Here is a 19,879-nt window from a genome sequence, read left to right on the forward strand (position 1 = left end):
TTTGAGAAATCTAATGTACAAATTCATCTGTCAATTGAATGTTTCTCATAACTCTGTCATTATGCTGCTGTCAAATCCGTGTTTCAGTGCTGTACGATACCAGTCACCTCTGTGGAAACATTGGTATAACTGCCTTTTTTAATTTATATTTGAGTGTTGTATGTTTTTGTAATAATGGACCAAGAGTCTCTTTAAATAAAGATGATGATGATGATGTTCTGGCTGCCTTACACTGGCTCCCTATAGAACACAGGATAGAATTTAAAATTCTTCTTCTCGCCTACAAAGCCCTTAATGGGCAGGCGCCATCTTACCTTAAAGAACTCATTATACCCTACTGTCCTACTAGGGCATTGCGTTCCAAGAATGCAGGGTTGTTGGTTGTTCCTAGAGTCTCTAAAAGTACAATGGGAGCCAGAGCCTTTTCTTATCAAGCTCCACATTTGTGGAATCAGCTTCCAGTTTGTGTTCGGGCGGCAGACACCCTATCCGTTTTTAAGAGTGCGCTTAAGACCTTCCTTTTTGATAAAGCTTATAGTTAGGGCTGATTAGATTCAGCCCCTAGTTTTGCTGATATAGGCTTAGTTTGTCGGGGGACATCTTACTTCTTCCTTCTCTCTGTCTATACCTGTGTACTCTCATGTTCCGATTAACCCAGCTTCCCCAAATGTCTTTCTTTTTGGTGTCTATATACGCCGGGATCCGGAGTCATGGATGATCCTGCGGTCCTGTGTCCTGGATCGCGAGCCCTGGATCTTGAGTCGTGGCTGTGGTCCTGGATCATAGGTCCTGGATGGATATCCTTGTGGATTCATCTTCCTATTATACACACATGCATTTCCAAACATTTGGACTACCTATGTTGCAAATGTATTATCTTTTCAATTTACACACGGCATCTATTGCACGTCTGTCCGTCCTGGGAGAGGGATCCCTCCTCTGTTGCTCTCCCTGAGGTTTCTCCCATTTTTCCCTTTAAACTGTGGGTTTTCTCCAGAAGTTTTTCCTTGTACGATGTGAGGGTCTAAGGACAGAGGGTGTCGTGTTGTCATACTGATATTCTGTACACACTGTGAAGACCACTGAGACAAATGTAACATTTGTGATATTGGGCTATATAAATAAACATTGATTGATTGATTGATCTTAAAGTGCACCTATCATGCTATTTTTAGGCAATAGCATAGGTCTCAGATATATACAAATATATAAAAAACATGTCTATGAAGTGTTTTGCTCAAAATACCAAACCGATCACCCATTCTAGCCATGCCTCATATCCAGAGATGGGGTCGTTACTAAAAAAAAGTAATATATTACATATTAAATATTACTTTAAAAAAAAGTAATATATTACACTACTTCGTTACTCTCTACATAAAGTAACTCGTTACTTTACTCGTTACTTTACTCGCAGGGCCGGCCCACCCCTCCCTACAGGCAGATCCCGCAGACTGCGGCGCACCTACAGTGTGCGCGCCACAGTTTTGCCTCTGCGAGACTCCACTTGCACCCCCAATTACTATTGCATTAAGGAAGACATAACACAAGTCTTTCTCTAAAATAGGCTACCAGCCTACCACAACAAGCTAACAGTCTGTGAAACGTAAAGACACTAATTAATGAAACCAGTTCAAGACGCATTATTCTTATCATTCTTTATGAGCGTAGTAACGGTAAGGTATCTAATTACTTATGTATTTAGTATTCCATAACTTAGTAACAGAGATGGTCAAACTAAAGTGGTAGAGACAGAATTCCTACAATGAAGCGGGGCATTGAACTGTTCACCCGTGAGAGGGCGATCAACAAAAGAGAGCGAGCGGCCCCGTTGAGGGAGTTTACAGATGAAAAGACTCAGCCATGTTTATGCAGCACTGCACGTGGAGATGTGGTCTCGCAAGTCGCGCAGATTACATAGGCCTACATGTATATAAACCTGCGGCGGAAACCCCTCTAGTCTGTCAGTGAGTGTGATTATTTTATAAAAGTAACGAAGTAACGCGTGTCGGGGCAATGTTAGTAACTGTAGTGTGATTACTAAATTATAAAAGCAACGCGTTACACTACTCCGTTACCGACAAAAGTAATATTATTATTACACCCAACTCTGCTCATATCCCTCTATTTCACTTCCTGTTTCAAAAGTGTTGATTTTGGGTATAAAGCTTTAAAAAAATAAAAGATTGATAAAAAATAAAAAAGGAGGGGTCTGAGCCCATGCAGGACCCGGCAGCTACTGTCTAAACTAAATGCTGCCGTGATGAAACGCCATATCATGGATTATCAAGGATTCTCTCTGAAACAGTATGGAGCTCAAAGGCTTTCTCTCTTGCCGGTTATACCACAAGGTGAGTTCCTTTTTACTTCCTGCTTCTTCACACACATGCTCTCCAGTACAGGTTAGCTCTGAGTGTTAGCGATGCTAATGTAAACACCGACCATATTACGTCCAAAACAGTCGGGCATTGTTTCTGATAGCAACTTTCTGATAGGGCCGTGGGTCCACATTTCAGATATGACGTCATATCGGACACAAATCTGGATCAGCTCCGTTGTTCCCCCGTTTTTAGAGATTTGGGTACGGAGGAAAAGAGAGAGGGTTTTATTTTCTGACGCTGCGTGAGTTCCCTGACACACCGGGGACACATGTTTATGTATAAAAGACATCAAAAAGTGCATTTTGCATGATAGGTCCCCTTTAAAGTACACTGATCTGAGTCTTAATAGCACATTGAATACCTAGATGTAATTTCCTTCCATTCCCTCTCCCTGTCATAGCTCAGGTCTTTGCTTCACTCCTTACACTTCCAATAAAGAAGACTGATATTTGCCTTTTCCTTCTTTTTTGACTGCCTCTCGAGTCACTCGTTCCTCACAAGTCTGTGAGGTGGGCATCCTCGCTCTTACGCAAGCATTTGCTTCTCGCCTGCCGGGGTCTGGTGTCTATCAACCCATCTGCCACTGCTCCATCCATGGCACCACTTCATCTCCTTTCTCAACACGCCAAGATTGGACTGAGGTGGTTGAAGCTTAATGCCACGATGGGACCCCTCACAGACCTTAACGCGGAATCGCTGAAAATAAACCTGCTACATGACGGGCTCCGGGTTAATCCGTTTTAAAATGATTCAATGATAACCCTTACTGTAATATTGTGAAGCAACGACTGTAAATCCAACTCAGATCTTCAAGTATATTACACATCTCTGAAGCTCATTATGATTATGTTCTTTCGTTCTGTAATGTTTCCTGAATTGTAGTGGTTTTCTGAAGAAAGGTAAAGGTGGAATTAAATAACTCCGGTCAACTGAGTCACAGGAGAATCGATGTATGCTTGCATTGTGTACTGAAAAATAAGCGTTTCAGTTACTAAATGTGTGCACAGTCTGACCTTTGCTCTCTTGACACTGTTCATGATGTTTCCCAGATCCTCCATGTCGACCACTGAACCTGATGTTTTCTCATCCTGCAGGCCAGACTCCTCCTCATCACTGCTGGACTCCATCAGATCCTCCTGAAACAAGAAGAAGCCCAACATATGTCAATTAAAAGATGTTTTTTAAAAAAACAAAAAAAAGACATAGTGGCAAACATGCTCAAATGGAACAATAAATGATCCTCACATGTGCCAACCAATAACTATATAAAACCGTGTCTATGAGTGAACGAAAGAGGCAACATGGAACGCATCGACATTGCTATGACTCAGTGCAATGATTACTTTTTTTTAGCCAAGACGGAGGTTAACATTGCAAGGGCTCCATTGACGAAAATAATTGTTACATTGCATTTGGGATATTGCAGAAAATAAGATCTGTTGCATATTCATGTTTATGATACTTACGCTTTTTTGGGGCAGAATAGTGTCCACATTAACACCACTTTATGATTTTTGAGGTGACATGCAAGGGCCAGAAGTATAAAAGCCAACTTTAAACTATAAAACAACTATAAACAAACTACACGGTTTGATGACTTCACATCACCAACACTAAGCTAGAAGGCGGCTACTATTTAGCGTGATTTAATAGTTTAATTTACTCATTTGTTAGCAACCACAGTCTTTATGACACAGAGAAGCTTCAGACATTCCCCAGTTAGTCATTCATTGACAATATTTTATGTTGGAGAAAAAAAACTTGAAAATCTCCTAAGCTTGTGTAAACCACAGACCTTATATCAAGCATCTAACCAAAAACGTGTTCAAAACAACGTTTACTTTCAAACAAGAAAACTGGATTTCTGCACTACTCTATCTACTGTTGGGCTGCCTGATTACATGAGAAAACTACAGAAGAGGATCAGGGTCAAAATATTTGGTTACACCTGACCAAAAGTACATTTTTTATTTGGAGCTTTGAGATTAAAGTCACAATTCTTAAAAGAGAATTCAGAACTCTGCCTTTAAACTCAGAATTCGAAGATCTTTTTTAGAATTTCAACTTCATTCTCACAATTCTGACTGTCTGCTATGTACAGGGCCGCCCCTCCCTACAGGCCAATCACGCAGGCTGCATGGGGCCCGCCTTGCGCAGGGGGCCCCGCCCAGAGGGACTCAGCTGCTGTGCGCAGTTCTCCGCTCAGTTCTCCGCGCACCCCCCGCGAGTGAGAGTGAGAGGTGAGACAAAGGGAGAACGTTTGTAACCCGACACCGTTGCAATTAGTGCTGCGTACCTGGACTCACATTCAGGTTCAGGTCCGGACTCAAGTCCAGAGGTTCAGGTTCAGGTCCGGACTTATAAGTCCGGACCTGAACCCATGGCTTCTGTCAAGTTGTGTGAGTAACTAAAGTGAACTTATTGTGAGCTAATTATCAATTGAAAATTAACTCATAATCAACTCAAATTCAAACTCGTCAGGTTTATTGTGCTCCCTTCCAACTTGTGTCTACATTTCTCTACAAAGTGCAAATGTAAAAAAAAAACGTCTTGCCACTTAGTCTATAAATGACTTATGACAGCAACTACAGTGAACTACTACAAAGTTCAAACATGTCTTTCATTTAGCAAACTAAAGTAACCAAACAGTCCCTGAGCTGACTGAGCATAAATCCCTAAAACGTTGCTGAAAGGTAGAGTGTAGAGTAGAATATACGCATTACACTGTTACACACCTACTGTACAGTACTGTATTGACTATACAGTCAGAGTGTACTGTACTGTACACCATGTATTTTCTACAACTCTACATGTGTACATTATACAGTACATATACATACATAGTGATGTACATACATACTGTTAGAAATTAAAATCAATGTTGATATGGCGTCATTTTGAATTAAATACACTATTTAATTTAAATCAGTTTTATTCTGAAAAACCCGGAAGTTCACACTATTAACTTAATACTTTTATTCTGAAAATTCTTCACTTCTGGTTAGCATTAGCATGTGGCGAAATGCTATGTTTTCAAACCGTGAATCGAAGGTGAAATGACATGTGATGTTGTAGATTGAGCACACTGGGATTAGCACTCATTTATTGACGCTGAATAACGTTTATCAGGGAATGTTTAAATAACCACAGACACCAGAATATACGTAAGTGCTAGTTTTTTTGCGAGTCCAAGTACCGGTTCCCGACGTTCCGGTTTTAACCGGACTTGAACCGAAACTTTTTACAAGTCCAGTACCGGTTCGGCGTACCGGTACGCAGCACTAGTTGCAATGAATCGACATCTGACCAATCACGACTTTAATACGGCCACTAGTGCCGGGGGGTATACTACGAAGCAGGATTTTCGCTTAGCCGGCTAAATTCAGGGAAAACTCCGGCTTTCCGGTCCTACGAAGCTGGTTCTCTTTTTAGCAGTCTAGATCTCCATGGTAACTTATGCTTAGCGGCTAACCTGGTCGGGACCAGGTTAGGTTGCAAGAGCTCAACTCAGTGAAAGCACCGCCTGCTGACCAATCAGAGCTCAGTGTGCGGAGTTTAAAGCGATCAAGTCATATTACAGGAGAAAGGAAATACAGAAAAACTGCCAATAGGCGCATTCACACCGCAGTACTTTTCCCACAAAGGTTCATGAGAACTTAGTTCATGAGAACTCTTTAGTTCTCATGAACTAAGTACATATCGCGTTCACACCGGAATAAATCCCTGGGGGTGGATTAGGCAAATGAAGCCGCTGACGTCACTTCTTCTTCTGCTTTGGGTTTACTGGCAGGCCGCAAACCACTTCACGCCGTATACTGCCGCCCAAAGTCCCCGGCCGGAAGTCCCCAGAGTTGGGGACTGGCTTCCGAGTAAATCGCCAGAACACCGACACCTCCTCATCTCCACCGCTCCCATGTTTTATTTTGTGTTGCCTTAAGTTAGTCTCTCTGCGTTTCTGCGCTGGGCTAATGCTAATAATGCGAATAAAATGGCGGCTTCACAAAACTTTTTGGGAGTTTTACGGGGCGTGGTTTGCATTCCGCCCAGCCAATCAGAAATAGGAAAATGTTTACCCCCACGAAAGTCCCTGCTCTCTAGCAGGGACTTTCGTGGGGGTAAAAAGGTTCTCATAAACTAATTTTAGTACCGGCTCTTTTTGGTGTGAACGCGACAAAAGAGTGCTCATGAGCTAAGTTCTCATGAACCTTTGTGGGAAAAGTACTGCGGTGTGAATGCGCCTATTGCAGGAAAGACGGCCGGGAAAAATTACCGACTGTGTGAACGTGAAAATGAATAGAATATCACCTCCCATCTTCAAAGCAATCTGACTATTATAACATTAGCTTAAGAAAGCTTACTTAAATATCTGCCACAACATAAGTACACTGAGTGCAGACGTCGATGTGTCCCATTATCATTCATATCACATCATAATGTATCATATATCTCCTTATCTGAGTCAGCTTCTTGAGCCGTATCTGGCCGTGCAACACTTACAGTGTCACATACTGTATGCAGAAGTATTATTTTAAGCAACACATTAAGTTGACGAAACACTCGAGACAAATGTAATTAAAGTCAGATCGTGTTTTAGACGGGGCAGTGTTATCATAAACCTGTTAATGTACGCATTCAAACACTTTTTCTTTTGCCAGCTGTATTCACCTTGCAGGTGCAGCTATGTGGCTTTTATCCTGGATAAAGTGTTTAAGTCATGGATGTTTAAAGTTTAACTTCTTCATATTTGACTAGTATTAAAGTTAACTTTTCATTCAGGAAGTATGACGCTGCGCTGTCAGTGCGCTTCTCCATGTTTGTGATTGGTCGAATGCTCCAAATACCACCCCTTTCATGTGAACGCGCACCTAACTAGATAGGACACGGCTGGCTTGAGCGATCCACTTGATAACCAGTGTCGTAGGACAGCTTAGCGACAGCGCGTATGTTTTGGATTAGGCCAATCGGCTAACTCAAACATATCCAGGTTAGGTTGAACCAGCTTCGTAGTACAGGCCCAAGGTGAAGAGATGTCGGTGAAAAGACAGTTTCAGTCCGGTGCAAGCAAGAGGGGAAAAAAACAAAACATGAAGAAACTAGAGCATCACTCGAAGGTGGGTTATTGTATGAGTCAAATGTACAACTTGCGAATGTTGTATAAGTCAAATTGCCAATTGCCATATTAAAACATCAGCTGCAATTCACAACATGAAGAAGGCAGTCTCTGCATAGCATATAGGCTAATGGAGATGCAGTTATTTCCAGCATTCTTTATTTAACATTCATTCAAGTATGTTATGCCTTTTATCTGCTAATGTACAGGAGGAAGAGTGATACACTGTCTGTCTAGTTGGCTTACATAACAGTTCAAGTTTACAGCTTAAAAAACATGGAGCATTTTTTCCCCTTTTATTCATTTTTATGTCAATTTGCACATTTCATGGTGACGCTCAGCCTCTCCCCTTAACTCCTAACAGTGATCATTATGTCAACCACAACACAGAGAAATACTGATATAAATGTGTGTGTAGTTATTGATACATTGCTGACAGAGGGAACTATATACAGATTTAAGAAATATCAGTTTTTGAGCATGTCATAAGCATGTTTTGTCTTGACTATATTACAACTATATTATAATAAAATAATATAGTATTTATATTATTGAATTGATTATGATTATGATTATTATTAGTAGAAGTAGTTTATTTGCATTAATTATATTTTAATCTTTTTGAGGCTAGTATTTGGCAGGAAATGCAGACGTATTCACCTGTAAACGCATACTGAACGACATACATGCACATTTACCATTTACCTCACTGTGTAAAAAAGTAACTGTGTTGATAATAAAAAAATAAAAAAATAATATTTGCAAAGTAGCCTACTTTGTTTCCAAAAAAAATGTTTTCACTCCTGTCGGTTGGGGGGGGGGGGGGCCTCATCTCACAATGTCGCTTGGGGCCCCAAGTTGGACAGGAGCGGCCCTGGCTATGTACTCAAAAAAAGTCACTTTTGGTCAGATGTCAAAAAATGCACATGTGTGCACAAATCCTCTTCCCTAGAAACCATAGGCATGTTTACCAAGGATTTATCACAATGTGTGTTGCGTATTCTGCCCACATGTGCAGGATCAACATGAGCGGTGGAAGATAAATCACGTATGGACCTTGCTGATTCTCTCAGCTCCTCTTGGAGCCGGTTGAATGTCACCTCTGCTGAGTGCAATCAGAGAGGAAGAAGAATCAACTAGAGTTGGCTCTGAGTCGCCGCTACCATGACAACTGGTCAAATGTGTGTACTATGATGTGTATGAAAGTTCTCTGCATTTGTGTGCATGTTAGGTCTGTGTTTGTAAATAGTCAATGGGCTGCAATCATATTGCACTTTAATCCTGGACGCGTTGCAATTGTTGCACACTCCCTCACACACCAGTGCTGCTACTATAAGGAGTGTTTTTGACATGAGGACAGGAGGCGGTGGGGATCAGACCGCCAACCTTGCTATCAGTGGATTACCTTTTTATTTCTTGTGGACCATATTTCCAATCCAGACTACCAATTTGACACTAGTGCATAAAAAACTAAAATAAATGTCCTTCTAACAACATATTAATTCAATGATTGGTGGAACGAGTAAGAGCTATTTCTATATTTTGACAGGATGTACAGTATTGATAGTTATAACGCATGCAACCTTTGTGCTTTCTCTTGAAAATGCACAACATCCGTGCTACTAACCCAATAAACTCAGTCCTTGCAAGATGAGGTGTTGTAGTCCAGATATAATATCTGAAGTGCCCTTGTGATGTTGAACAACATCATAAACAAGAGGATCATTTTCTAATTAGACATCAGCTTTTCTGCTATTTTGGCCCCCCCAAGGTGCCAAAATAAAAACTAAGTTAACCATTATTACAGCATTTGGCAGGAACCAGGAACATATTTTAGGTTCCTAATCCAATATTGACATGGGCAAGGGCTCATTGACATATTTTGTCCGACTGGCATGTACAAACCGGAGACTGATGAGCAAGAGTGTTGTTCTGAAAGCAAGACTTAACGTGCAACTCAAACATGTAAAACCACTAAGACCAAAAGGACAACAGTTTATGGTGTGCAACAAAAAATGAGATAAACTGCTCTACCTCAGAGCTGTTGTCCTGCGGTACAGGCGCTGCCTCGTCCTCCTCCTGTTCCTTCTTCATGTTCTTACAGGAGCTTCCGTTCTTAGAGTTCCCACTGCAGCTCTTCTTCTCTCCCTTGGCCAGGGCCTGGAGGCGGGTCAGGAACTTCACTTTCCAGGCCAGGAAGTCTGCCTGAATGCTGCCATGATGGCTCTTCACCACATTACAGTCGCCCTCTCCCCTGGTCATGATGCGCATGCCACTCAGCATCCAAAGCCACTTGTCCACGTTTGTACCCACCTGGTTAGGAGAAGAGAACAAAGATAATTACTGAATGCTGAACAAGTTGTCAACTTCTTCCCTGGACTGTTCTTCCCTGAGAGTTTAAATCTGTCAATTTCTAGTTTTCGATAGTTCTTAAAATAACCGATTGTAGAGCACATCTTTTTTTTTTAGAACTTTTTTTTTTTTTTCGTTTCAAACAATAATACAATACAATATATTTTATAGTAAAATTCACATTTTCCGTTATGATAATACAGTGCCACTCCAGGGCTAAACATTTTTTAAATGTAATAAAGATGGCCTACCTTGGAAAATAAGACAAATAATCGTAAATAAACAAAAATAATAATGATGGAAAGAGAATACAAGTGACAAAGGTGTTAACAATTCTTATTGTATTAGTAGATGCATGACAGGGGCCCATCGCTTGATAAATATATTTTTCTGTAGGCGTAATAAATATGTGATTTGCTCCATGTGGTGGATATCCCACACTCTCTGAATCCAGCAGTTATAGGTGGGAGGTTCTGGTTTCAACCATTTAATGGTGATGCACTTCAGGGCCACTGTCAATAAAATTCCTAATAGATAAGTCTTAGACCTCTCTTCTAGACCCTCAGGTAAGACTCCCAGTATAGCCACCATCGGATTTAGAGCAATATTCTGCTGGAACACTTCTTTAAGAGCATCAAATAATTATTTCCAAAATGTATGTCATTTAGGGCATAACCAAAATATACGAGTATGATTTCCCACAGTTCCACAGTTCCTCCAACATAAGTTACTATGTGTTGGGCCCATTTTTGACAATATATCTGGTGTTCGGAAATATCTGGTAACTACTTTCCATTTCAATTCTCTCCATGTATATGAGTTTGTCACTAAGTTTGCTTCGGTGAATATGTCCTCCCAGGTATCTTGGGTAATATCTACGTTCATTTATAATTCCATCTTTTCTTTATATTCACCGAGCTATCCAGATTCATTAATAGGAATATTTCATATAATTTACCAACTATTTTCGGTCCTTTATTTCCCAATTTTAATTGTATCAGATAATTTTCTATTGGGGTAGGTTTTCTGAATTGTTCCCATTCTTTGTGGGTGGTAAGGAAATGTCTGAGCTGCAAATATCTAAAAAGGTCTGTTTTAGGAATATGGAAATAATTTTTTAGCTGTTCAAATGTCCTGAGATTATCTTTATCCAGTATCTGATATAATGAAGTCAAGCCATGTTCCGACAATTTTAAATTAAAACTAAATTACTAGGTATAAAGGTTCTCATATAACCAATATTTGTTAGCGGTGACATTTTTTTGGGTAACCCAAATGCTGATTGTATTTTTTTCCATATTTTTAAAGTAGATGCAGTCCATTGTCCTATTTCCTTTATGGGGGCATCTGAAAAAGGCAATATATGCAGAGGCTTTTGGCACATACTTTGCTCAATATTAAGCCAGCGTGTGTAAGTACAGTTCTGGACCCACGCTACTAAGGGTTTCATTTGGGCAGCCCAGTAGTAGTATCTTAAATTGGGAAGTTTAAGACCTCCATCTGGCTTAGATAGCTGTAGTGTTTTAAGTCTAATTCTTGGGCACTTCCTTTGCCATATGAAATGGGAGATTAGTTTATCCAAGGTGTCAAAAGTCGATTTAGGGATTTCAATAGGTAGCATTTAAAAGAAAAAAAGTAACCTGGGCAAAACATTCATACGTATTGTCTCCACACGACCTAGTAGAGAGAGGGGGAGTGTAGACCATCGGTCCATATCGCTACCAATACATTTAATTAATTTCTTATAATTGGCATCATATAGATCATGTGCTGATTTGGTGATATATATCCCAAGGTACTTAAAGCCGTCTTTCGACCATGTATAACCACTCTGGAGTTTTGTACTCTGTAATATTCTATCATTAATATGCATGGCTTCTGTTTTTCCTATGTTAATTTTGTAGCCTGAATAATATATCCATATATCCAAAGGGGTTTAACGTTAGTGGCAGGTTGTGTGTGAGAGAGAATAAATAAGACAGCCCAATATTTATTTTTTCCGCATATTTCGCAACTTCCCGCAATTTCACCGCATAAAATCACATAAAACCCTGCATGTTTGCCCGCATAATCAAGGATTGTTGCCCGCGTTTTTCTGGAGGGTCTATATATTAGACGACTGCTGTTTATTTAGTCTAAATGCCAGTAGTCGACTTGCCCTATTACCGTATTCAGAATATCGCTGATTAGTGAACCTTAAGTTCCCCTCATTCTTATCTGCTAGTAAGCTGTTAAGTTCTCTACAGGTTGCATTAAGAGTTTTAGTAAGGCACGGTGTGGCAATTCGTTTATGCTCTTTTTCTAGTCCCTTTATGTTATCCTAATTCCCGTTGTTTGGCATCCTTTTTCTTTTTATTAGCACATGTGTACGAAATGATACTACCTCTGATAAACGCTTTGGCACAATCCCATAATATAAGATGTGATGTTTCTGGTGTGTCATTAGTTTCTAGATTGTAATTAAGCTCTGACTTGATACAAGTGGTAAAATATTTATCATTAAGGAGGGACGTGTTAAGTCTCCACTGTTTAGAGATTGGTCTATGGCCTATGTTCCATTTAAGTTCAATGGGTGAGTGGTCAGAAATAGTAATGCGCATTATCTCTATGTCTTCTACTCTATGCAGCTCTGATCTGGATGTAAAAAAAAATCAATCCTAGAGTACGATGCATGTCTACATGAGTAGAATGTAAAGTCCCTGCGTCTCTGATTCCTGCTCCTCCAGATATCTACCAAACCTAGCTCAATAGATTGATGTTTAAGCATTTTACTCATTCTCGGGAGGGGAGCTTTTGATGAGGGTTGTCTGTCCATGTGTTGTGATAAAAACACAGTTGAAGTCCCCCCCCCGCATCATTAAGAGTCCAGAGCTATGCTGTACTATATTATTGAAGATTGTTCTGATAAAGCTAGGATCGTCTTCGTTCGGTGCATATACATTAATAAGAGAGACTTTGATACCATCTATTGACCCATTTACCAAAATATTGAATAGCAAAATATAAACAAAACAAAAAGGAGTGGACTGTGAATATGCTTAATCCAGCTGTACTATATACAGTGGGGCAAAAAAGTATTTAGTCAGCCACCAATTGTGCAAGTTCTCCCACTTAAAAATATGAGAGAGGCCTGTAATTTTCATCCTAGGTACACTTCAACTATGAGAGACAAAATGAGAAAAAAAAAAATCCAGAAAATCACATTGTCTGATTTTTAAAGAATTTATTTGCAAATTATGGTGGAAAATAAGTATTTGGTCAATAACAAAAGTTCATCTCAATAATTTGTTATATACCCTTTGTTGGCAATGACAGAGGTCAAACGTTTTCTGTAAGTCTTTTTCACACACTGTTGCTGGAGATCTCCTCTAGAGCAGTGATGTTTTGGGGCTGTCGCTGGGCAACACGGATTTTCAACTCCCTCCAAAGATTTTCTATGGGGTTGAGATCTGGAGACTGGCTAGGCCACTCCAGGACCTTGAAATGCTTCTTACGAAGCCACTCCTTCGTTGCCCGGGCGGTGTGTTTGGGATCATTGTCATGCTGAAAGACCCAGCCACGTTTCATCTTCAATGCCCTTGCTGATGGAAGGAGGTTGTCACTCAAAATATCACGATACATGGCCCCATTCATTCTTTCCTTTACACGGATCAGTCGTCCTGGTCCCTTTGCAGAAAAACAGCCCCAAAGCATGATGTTTCCACCCCCATGTTTCACAGTAGGTATGGTGTTCTTTGGATGCAACTCAGCATTCTTTCTCCTCCAAACACGTCTAGTTGAGTTTTTACCAAAAAGTTCTATTTTGGTTTCATCTGACCATATGACATTCTCCCAATCCTCTTCTGGATCATCTAAATGCTCTCTAGCAAACTTCAGACGGGCCTGGACATGTACTGGCTTAAGCAGGGGGACACGTCTGGCACTGCATGATTTGAGTCCCTGGCGGCGTAGTGTGTTACTGATGGTAGCCTTTGTTACTTTGGTCCCAGTAGTGCTGGGGGGAAACGATTTTTTTGAAAACGATTAATCGGGCGATTATTTTATCGATTAGTCGACTAATCTAACGATTATTTTTCTGTTGTTCGATTCATAAAAAACGTAATGTATCTCAAATAAATACCAAAAAATTCTTAATAATAGTTTTTTTTGTTCAATGAGCGCCCCAAAAAACAACACAGCCGTTAGCTATTAGCACTTAGAGCTCACAGCTATTCATATCTGTTCAGAAACTAGACAAAAGTTAAACAAGTACAAACCACAGACTGCCTGTGTCATGGCGAATACAGTCGATGGTTTGTTTATGTCTGTATAGGCCGTTGTTGTGAGTGTGGACGGTCGGAGCATTTATAACGTTAGCTTAGCCAAGCTACATTTAGAAAACACGCATTTTAAAAAGGGTTTTTCGCTTGCCGTCTGTCTGCAGACTTGTCAAGCATTAATTCATGGTTTTTACTAACCGGTATCAGTATGTTGTTACTTCGGCATCATTTTGAAACGTGTATTACAATGAAATCACGGTCAAATATGTTCATCTTGTTGTAGTTGTAGCCGCCTTGCCAGCGATTCTCTCTCTAGTTTAGCATACTCAGCCCGACTCAGCCTGGTTGTTCCTGGCCCAAGAAACACGATTTAGTCGGACCAGAAAAAAGGTGAAAAACTAGGCCAAGTGGAAGCGCAACCAAAAACGGGCCCCGCACGGCTCGGCACGCTTAAAGCGAGCTACCTGCTGCAGTGGAAACGCGCCATAAGCTGACTAACGTTAGTCTAATGTTATGTTTGACTCGTAAAGGACCACAACATGAGTTAGCTCTCTGTGCAGTTAGTTCGTTCCGGGTTAGTAGCGGCTAGATAGCGGTGTACTGCAGACGTAAACTAGCTACCATTCCAGCCAACATTAAATGCTGACAAAAGTGAACTAACACACAGCTGGCGCCGCTAGCTAGGTAGCTAACATTAACTACTAACCAACCAAGCACGAACAAACCGCACGGATATAAGATAGTTAGCACTACCGAAGTGCACAGAACTCAAGCTGCACAACACACTACACAAACGTGGAATTAATTTAGCCAAAGTTAGTACTTACTTATCATTGTTCCCTTCACGAGAGACAAGGGGGTGCCGCCGCTTTAAATGCTCCAACATAGCTAGTGTGGTATGCCAACTCCATTTGGCAAAGACTGCAAATAACAATGCCTTTGCGTTTTGGACTAAATTTAAAGTATTCCCATGCTTTTGAAGACCTAGGGCGAGATGTTTTTGTTTGGCGGCTTTTTGCAGGGCTTCGTGCGCAATCCTGTGAGGAGGAGGTGGTAGCCGTTTCAGTCTCCATTGTGTTTGAAGTGCGATTGCGAACTGCTTGTTGCTTTGGGTGACCCACGTGTGTGTGGCGATGCGTCCCCCTGTGTGGTTCTGGGATTTTTGCTCACCGTTCTTGTGATCATTTTGACCCCACGGGGTGAGATCTTGCGTGGAGCCCCAGATCGAGGGAGATTATCAGTGGTCTTGTTTGTCTTCCATTTTCTAATAATTGCTCCCACAGTTGATTTCTTCACACCAAGCTGCTTACCTATTGCAGATTCAGTCTTCCCAGCCTGGTGCAGGTCTACCATTTTGTTTCTGGTGTCCTTTGACAGCTCTTTGGTCTTAGCCAACAGTGTGACTGTTTAAGGTTGTGGACAGGTGTCTTTTATACTGATAACAAGTTCAAACAGGTGCCATTAATACAGTTAACAAGTGGAGGACAGAGGAGGCTCTTAAAGAATAAGTTACAGGTCTGTGAGAGCCAGAAATCTTGTTTGTTTGGAGGTGACCAAATACTATTTTACCGAGGAATTTATCAATTCATTCATTAAAAATCCTACAATGTGATTTCCTGGATTCTTTCCCCCCATTCTGTCTCTCATAGTTGAAGTGTACCTAGGATGAAAATTATAGGCCTCTCATCTTTTTAAGTGGGAGAACTTGCACAATTGGTGGCTGACTAAATACTTTTTTGCCCCACTGTATTACCATCTTCAGATTGGGCCATTTGGCAGTTTCAATAGTTGGATAATGTGGTAGTAGTGTTGACCTTACATTGAACTTAGGATCCCGGGGGAACAGGGGGATCAGAATCAGTAGAACAGAGAGAACAAATAAACATGTGTTTATCATCATGTGGTGAGGGGCGGGACCTAGTCCCTAGCTGCTTAAATAAAAGCAGCGAAAAGGCAGTCTAGATAAAGTTTGACTGCACTGTGTGCTAAGATATAAGGGAAGTCAGGTGTTACTCAGGCTCCTGCAGAGCTTAATATGTTTTATATTTGAAATAATTAAGCATAACGGCATATACGAGTAATACAAACAAAATAGTGTCGCAAATAATGATTGGATATGAAATGTGACCCGCTCTATCGAAATCAGTCAGAAGTCGCAACGGCTCATTTCAAAATAAACGTGGATTTGCGTAAAAAAAATTTTTTTCGGGGTTCGGTGTTTTGTTTGATTTTAAACAAACAAAGTCTTGGCTTTCAGAATATGAAACTTTTATTTCCAAACTCACACGATAAATACATTCTTTAAGCTTGTAAAGGGAAGATGACAGGCAATCTGCTCTTCCGCAGCGCCGCCCCCCCTCCCTCCGGCTGACATTATGAATGTAAGCGTAGAATAATCATAAATAACACGGCAGGGTCCGTTACAGTTTGTTTTCATCTGAGTTCAATTAAACAAAGTCTTGGCTTTCAGAATATTAAACTTGTTTCGGCAAATTCAGATGATAAATACAGCTTTGAAGCTTGTAAAGGCATAATTACAAGCGGAGAACGGAGTAACTTAACGTCACAGCAGGCATAACAACAGCCGGTGTTTCTTGTGAGTGTTTTCCCCGGGAAACAAACGCAATACACACAAACGCAAAAATACACACACACACTCACGAGCTTCCCCCAGACCAGTAATCCAAAGGAAAATATCTTCCCTCCGTAGTATTTTGATAATTTGCTAATAATCAATCAGATCGATGGATTCCAGAGAAGAGAAAACTTTGAAGGCCTTTTTCTCAAAATGATGACTCGGTGACAGTCATTATATAATGTGACATATTTCGCTTAATATTTGGAGAACAAAAACAATCCTGATATCATTAGAAAGCTAGGAATATCCTCTTTCCAGCAGTGTATACAACTCAAAATGTGTCTTCGGGTCAATGCGACTGATTTCGATAGAGCAGGTCACAAATGGTACATAGCCATTCATATATAAAGAACTTATAACAGATAATAATTATCTTATCAAGTGCAATGGTTTTCTTTGGCAAACATTAGTATTCAGAACGGGGTTATTAGCTTAAGTGTGTTTATGTGCGTTATGTGGACTATTTACATACTGGCGTTGTGGTTTTCAAAGCTGGTGGTCAGTGTTCATTCACTTCTCAGTCTCTGGGATGACTTTCTTTAGCACATATTCCAAAGCCTTTGCAGGGTCCAGAAATTCCTTTTCCTCGTCTCCAACTGAGATCCGCATCCGAGCAGGGAACAGATGTCCGTAGCGAACTCCCTGACGTCCTCGTAGCATCATCCTCACGTCCGTGAATGCAGCTCTGGCTTTAGCTACGTTGTTGGTATAGTCGGGGAAGATGGATATCCGTTTTCCATTGTAGTTGAGTGGGGCTCTGTCTCGGGCTCTTCTAAGCACCTCCGCTGCGTCTCCGTCATTGTGCAGATTGGCGATAATGACCCGTGGTCTATCCCCCGGCTTCCACTTCATAAGGCTCTAGGGGTGTTGAAAATAATCGTTTCTACGATGCGATGCGGACGTGGACGATTCGGTATCGATGCCGTGACGGAAGATAATCGATTATAGCGTAGTAACGTTGCTTCCTGATTTTCCGGCAGCGGCTTTACTATAACGTTTTTTTTTCTGTCACTTTAATATCAAATCGGTCGGTGACGCAGAGATCAGGGAACAGACGTGACAGCGGCACAGCAACACCAAACACGAAGCAGTCTGCGCACCAACACAAGAACACCAGTCCAGAACCAACAGCAGAAGGACCCGCTCTGAATCACTCCGTGTCGCTGCGGCTCAGAGACACAGGGATTTATGTTTTTCAAAAATAATCGCGTTACAATCATGTCAGGTTTTTGGTGGATTTAATCAAGTCTTGGATTGCAGAGTATGAATGTCCTCTAGCAATTTTCAGACGATATATACGTGTGTAAAGTTTGTGAAGGCAGGAGGAAAAAAGCTTCCGCGATCACCGTCTACTCTGTTCCTCCAAACCCCGCCCTGAAAATAATGAGTGACAGGCTGATAGTGACCCGATAGAAACTTTATTATTCACTTAATCACTGAGCTAACTTAATCTCATACATTCATGGGATTTATGTAACAGTAAGACAGAGAATGTAAGTGTGCACCCACATGCAGTATTTTTGTTTGTATATGCTATTGTAAATACTCCTGTTGTCTGCTGTGTTCAGACTCAAGTCCTGTGTGTGACGCCACATTCAGGACATTCAGTGTCCTTTTTTTAACAGAAGACCGTTGCTAGTAGCTGCAGCTAGACTGCAGAAGCATTATTTTTTTGTTTTTGAGGATGGAACAACTTCACACACAGATATAGGGAGGCTAGACCTATACAATTCATTTATTTTGGTTTATAAATTAATGTCAAGACATTTATGTTATTGATTTCTGAAGCACTTTCTAAATAATAAAAAGAGAGTTCATATGTATTTACTGCATGTATGCATTGATGAAAAATAAGCCATGTGCAGTAATATAGAAAATCGAGGATGCAACGCATTGGTATGAATCGTGATGCATCGGGATATCGAATTGAATCGAATCGTTGACAGGATAATCGTAATCGAATCGAATCGTGAGACCAGTGAAGATGCACAGCCCTATAAGGCTGCGGTGTGATCGGTCAATTTTGATGTCTCGGTCAAGATGTAGTGCTTCTTTGAGAAGTTTGGAAATAGCTTCAGGAGTGCTCAAGTCTGGCTGCTCATCTACGCCTACTATACGAATATTCCCCCTCCTCATCCTACCTTCCATGTCTTCACTCTTTTCTTGAAGCTCTTTGACTTGGCTTTTCAGGTTAGTTACGACAGTTTGTAGCGAGTTTACTTTGTCGACAGGCCTTCCCCTACATCCTTAATGTCTCCCTTCATTTGATCCATTTCAGCCCGAATTGCAATTGTGTTGGTGGTGATTTCTGACCTGACAGCCTGCAGTTCACTTTTGAGGAGGCGAAATTCCTTTGCAAGGGCGTTCTTCACTTCTTCCTGTAACATATTAGCGAAGTCTCCCCTCAGGGACGACAGGACGTCTGCCTTGATCTTTTCAGCGGTCATATCTGTAGCTTCGGTACGGACAGGTGACGCTCTGTTACGGTTGGCTGGAGTACCCTGCGTCGGGGATTGTTCAGGCCTTCTCGTATATTTGTATTTCCGGAGATTTGCCACCATCAAACTCGGAATTTCTGACTTAGTTAAGGTTATAATATCTTCAAGCTTTTTTTAGTGAGGTTTAATCTGGTTCTGATGTGAATAACGCCGTTTAAGTATAAAACTCTGCAGGAGCTCTGAAAAAGACGTCTCACTCCATACCCTGCTCACTAGCGCCCTTAGCACATATTTTTGATAGTACTTGATATAATAGATTACCGTATTATAGTGGCCGACATAGACAGAGTTGCCGAGACCAAACACTGCATATCTGAGGCCCTTCAGGTAGGTCTTCCCGTATCTGAAGTCAGTGGACGCCTCCTCCAACCACTTGCAGAACCACTCTGCGTTCACCGTGGGGGTTCCGTCAGTGTACGTGGCCACGAGGAACACACAGACAGACATGTTGGTGCACTGAAGGCAGAGGGACACACAGTAAACAAGAGGAAGACGGTGAAACAGTGAAGTAAGAGCAAGACATTTTACAAGTACCCTACTCCTGTAAGGCTTATCCAAATAAAGACAAATCTTGCAAAGCAATGGAGCAGTAAGAACAAGCGGCTCCTGGAAATACAATTAGCATACTGTACACTAGGGCT

At 41.1% G+C, this 19,879-nt stretch overlaps 1 protein-coding gene across 1 annotated transcript in view; it reads right to left on the reverse strand.

The window, feature by feature from the left end:
- tyw1 (tRNA-yW synthesizing protein 1 homolog (S. cerevisiae)) overlaps positions 1–19,879 on the reverse strand; it is a 225,991-nt gene that overhangs the window by 151,999 nt on the left and 54,113 nt on the right. Inside the window, 3 exon segments of the mRNA XM_034230575.1 lie at positions 3,395–3,517; positions 9,526–9,804; positions 19,500–19,694. Of these exon segments, the coding sequence (XP_034086466.1) occupies positions 3,395–3,517; positions 9,526–9,804; positions 19,500–19,694 (597 nt within the window).

This window comes from Gymnodraco acuticeps, unplaced genomic scaffold (assembly GCF_902827175.1).
Source record: "Gymnodraco acuticeps unplaced genomic scaffold, fGymAcu1.1, whole genome shotgun sequence".
Taxonomy (NCBI): domain Eukaryota; kingdom Metazoa; phylum Chordata; class Actinopteri; order Perciformes; family Bathydraconidae; genus Gymnodraco; species Gymnodraco acuticeps.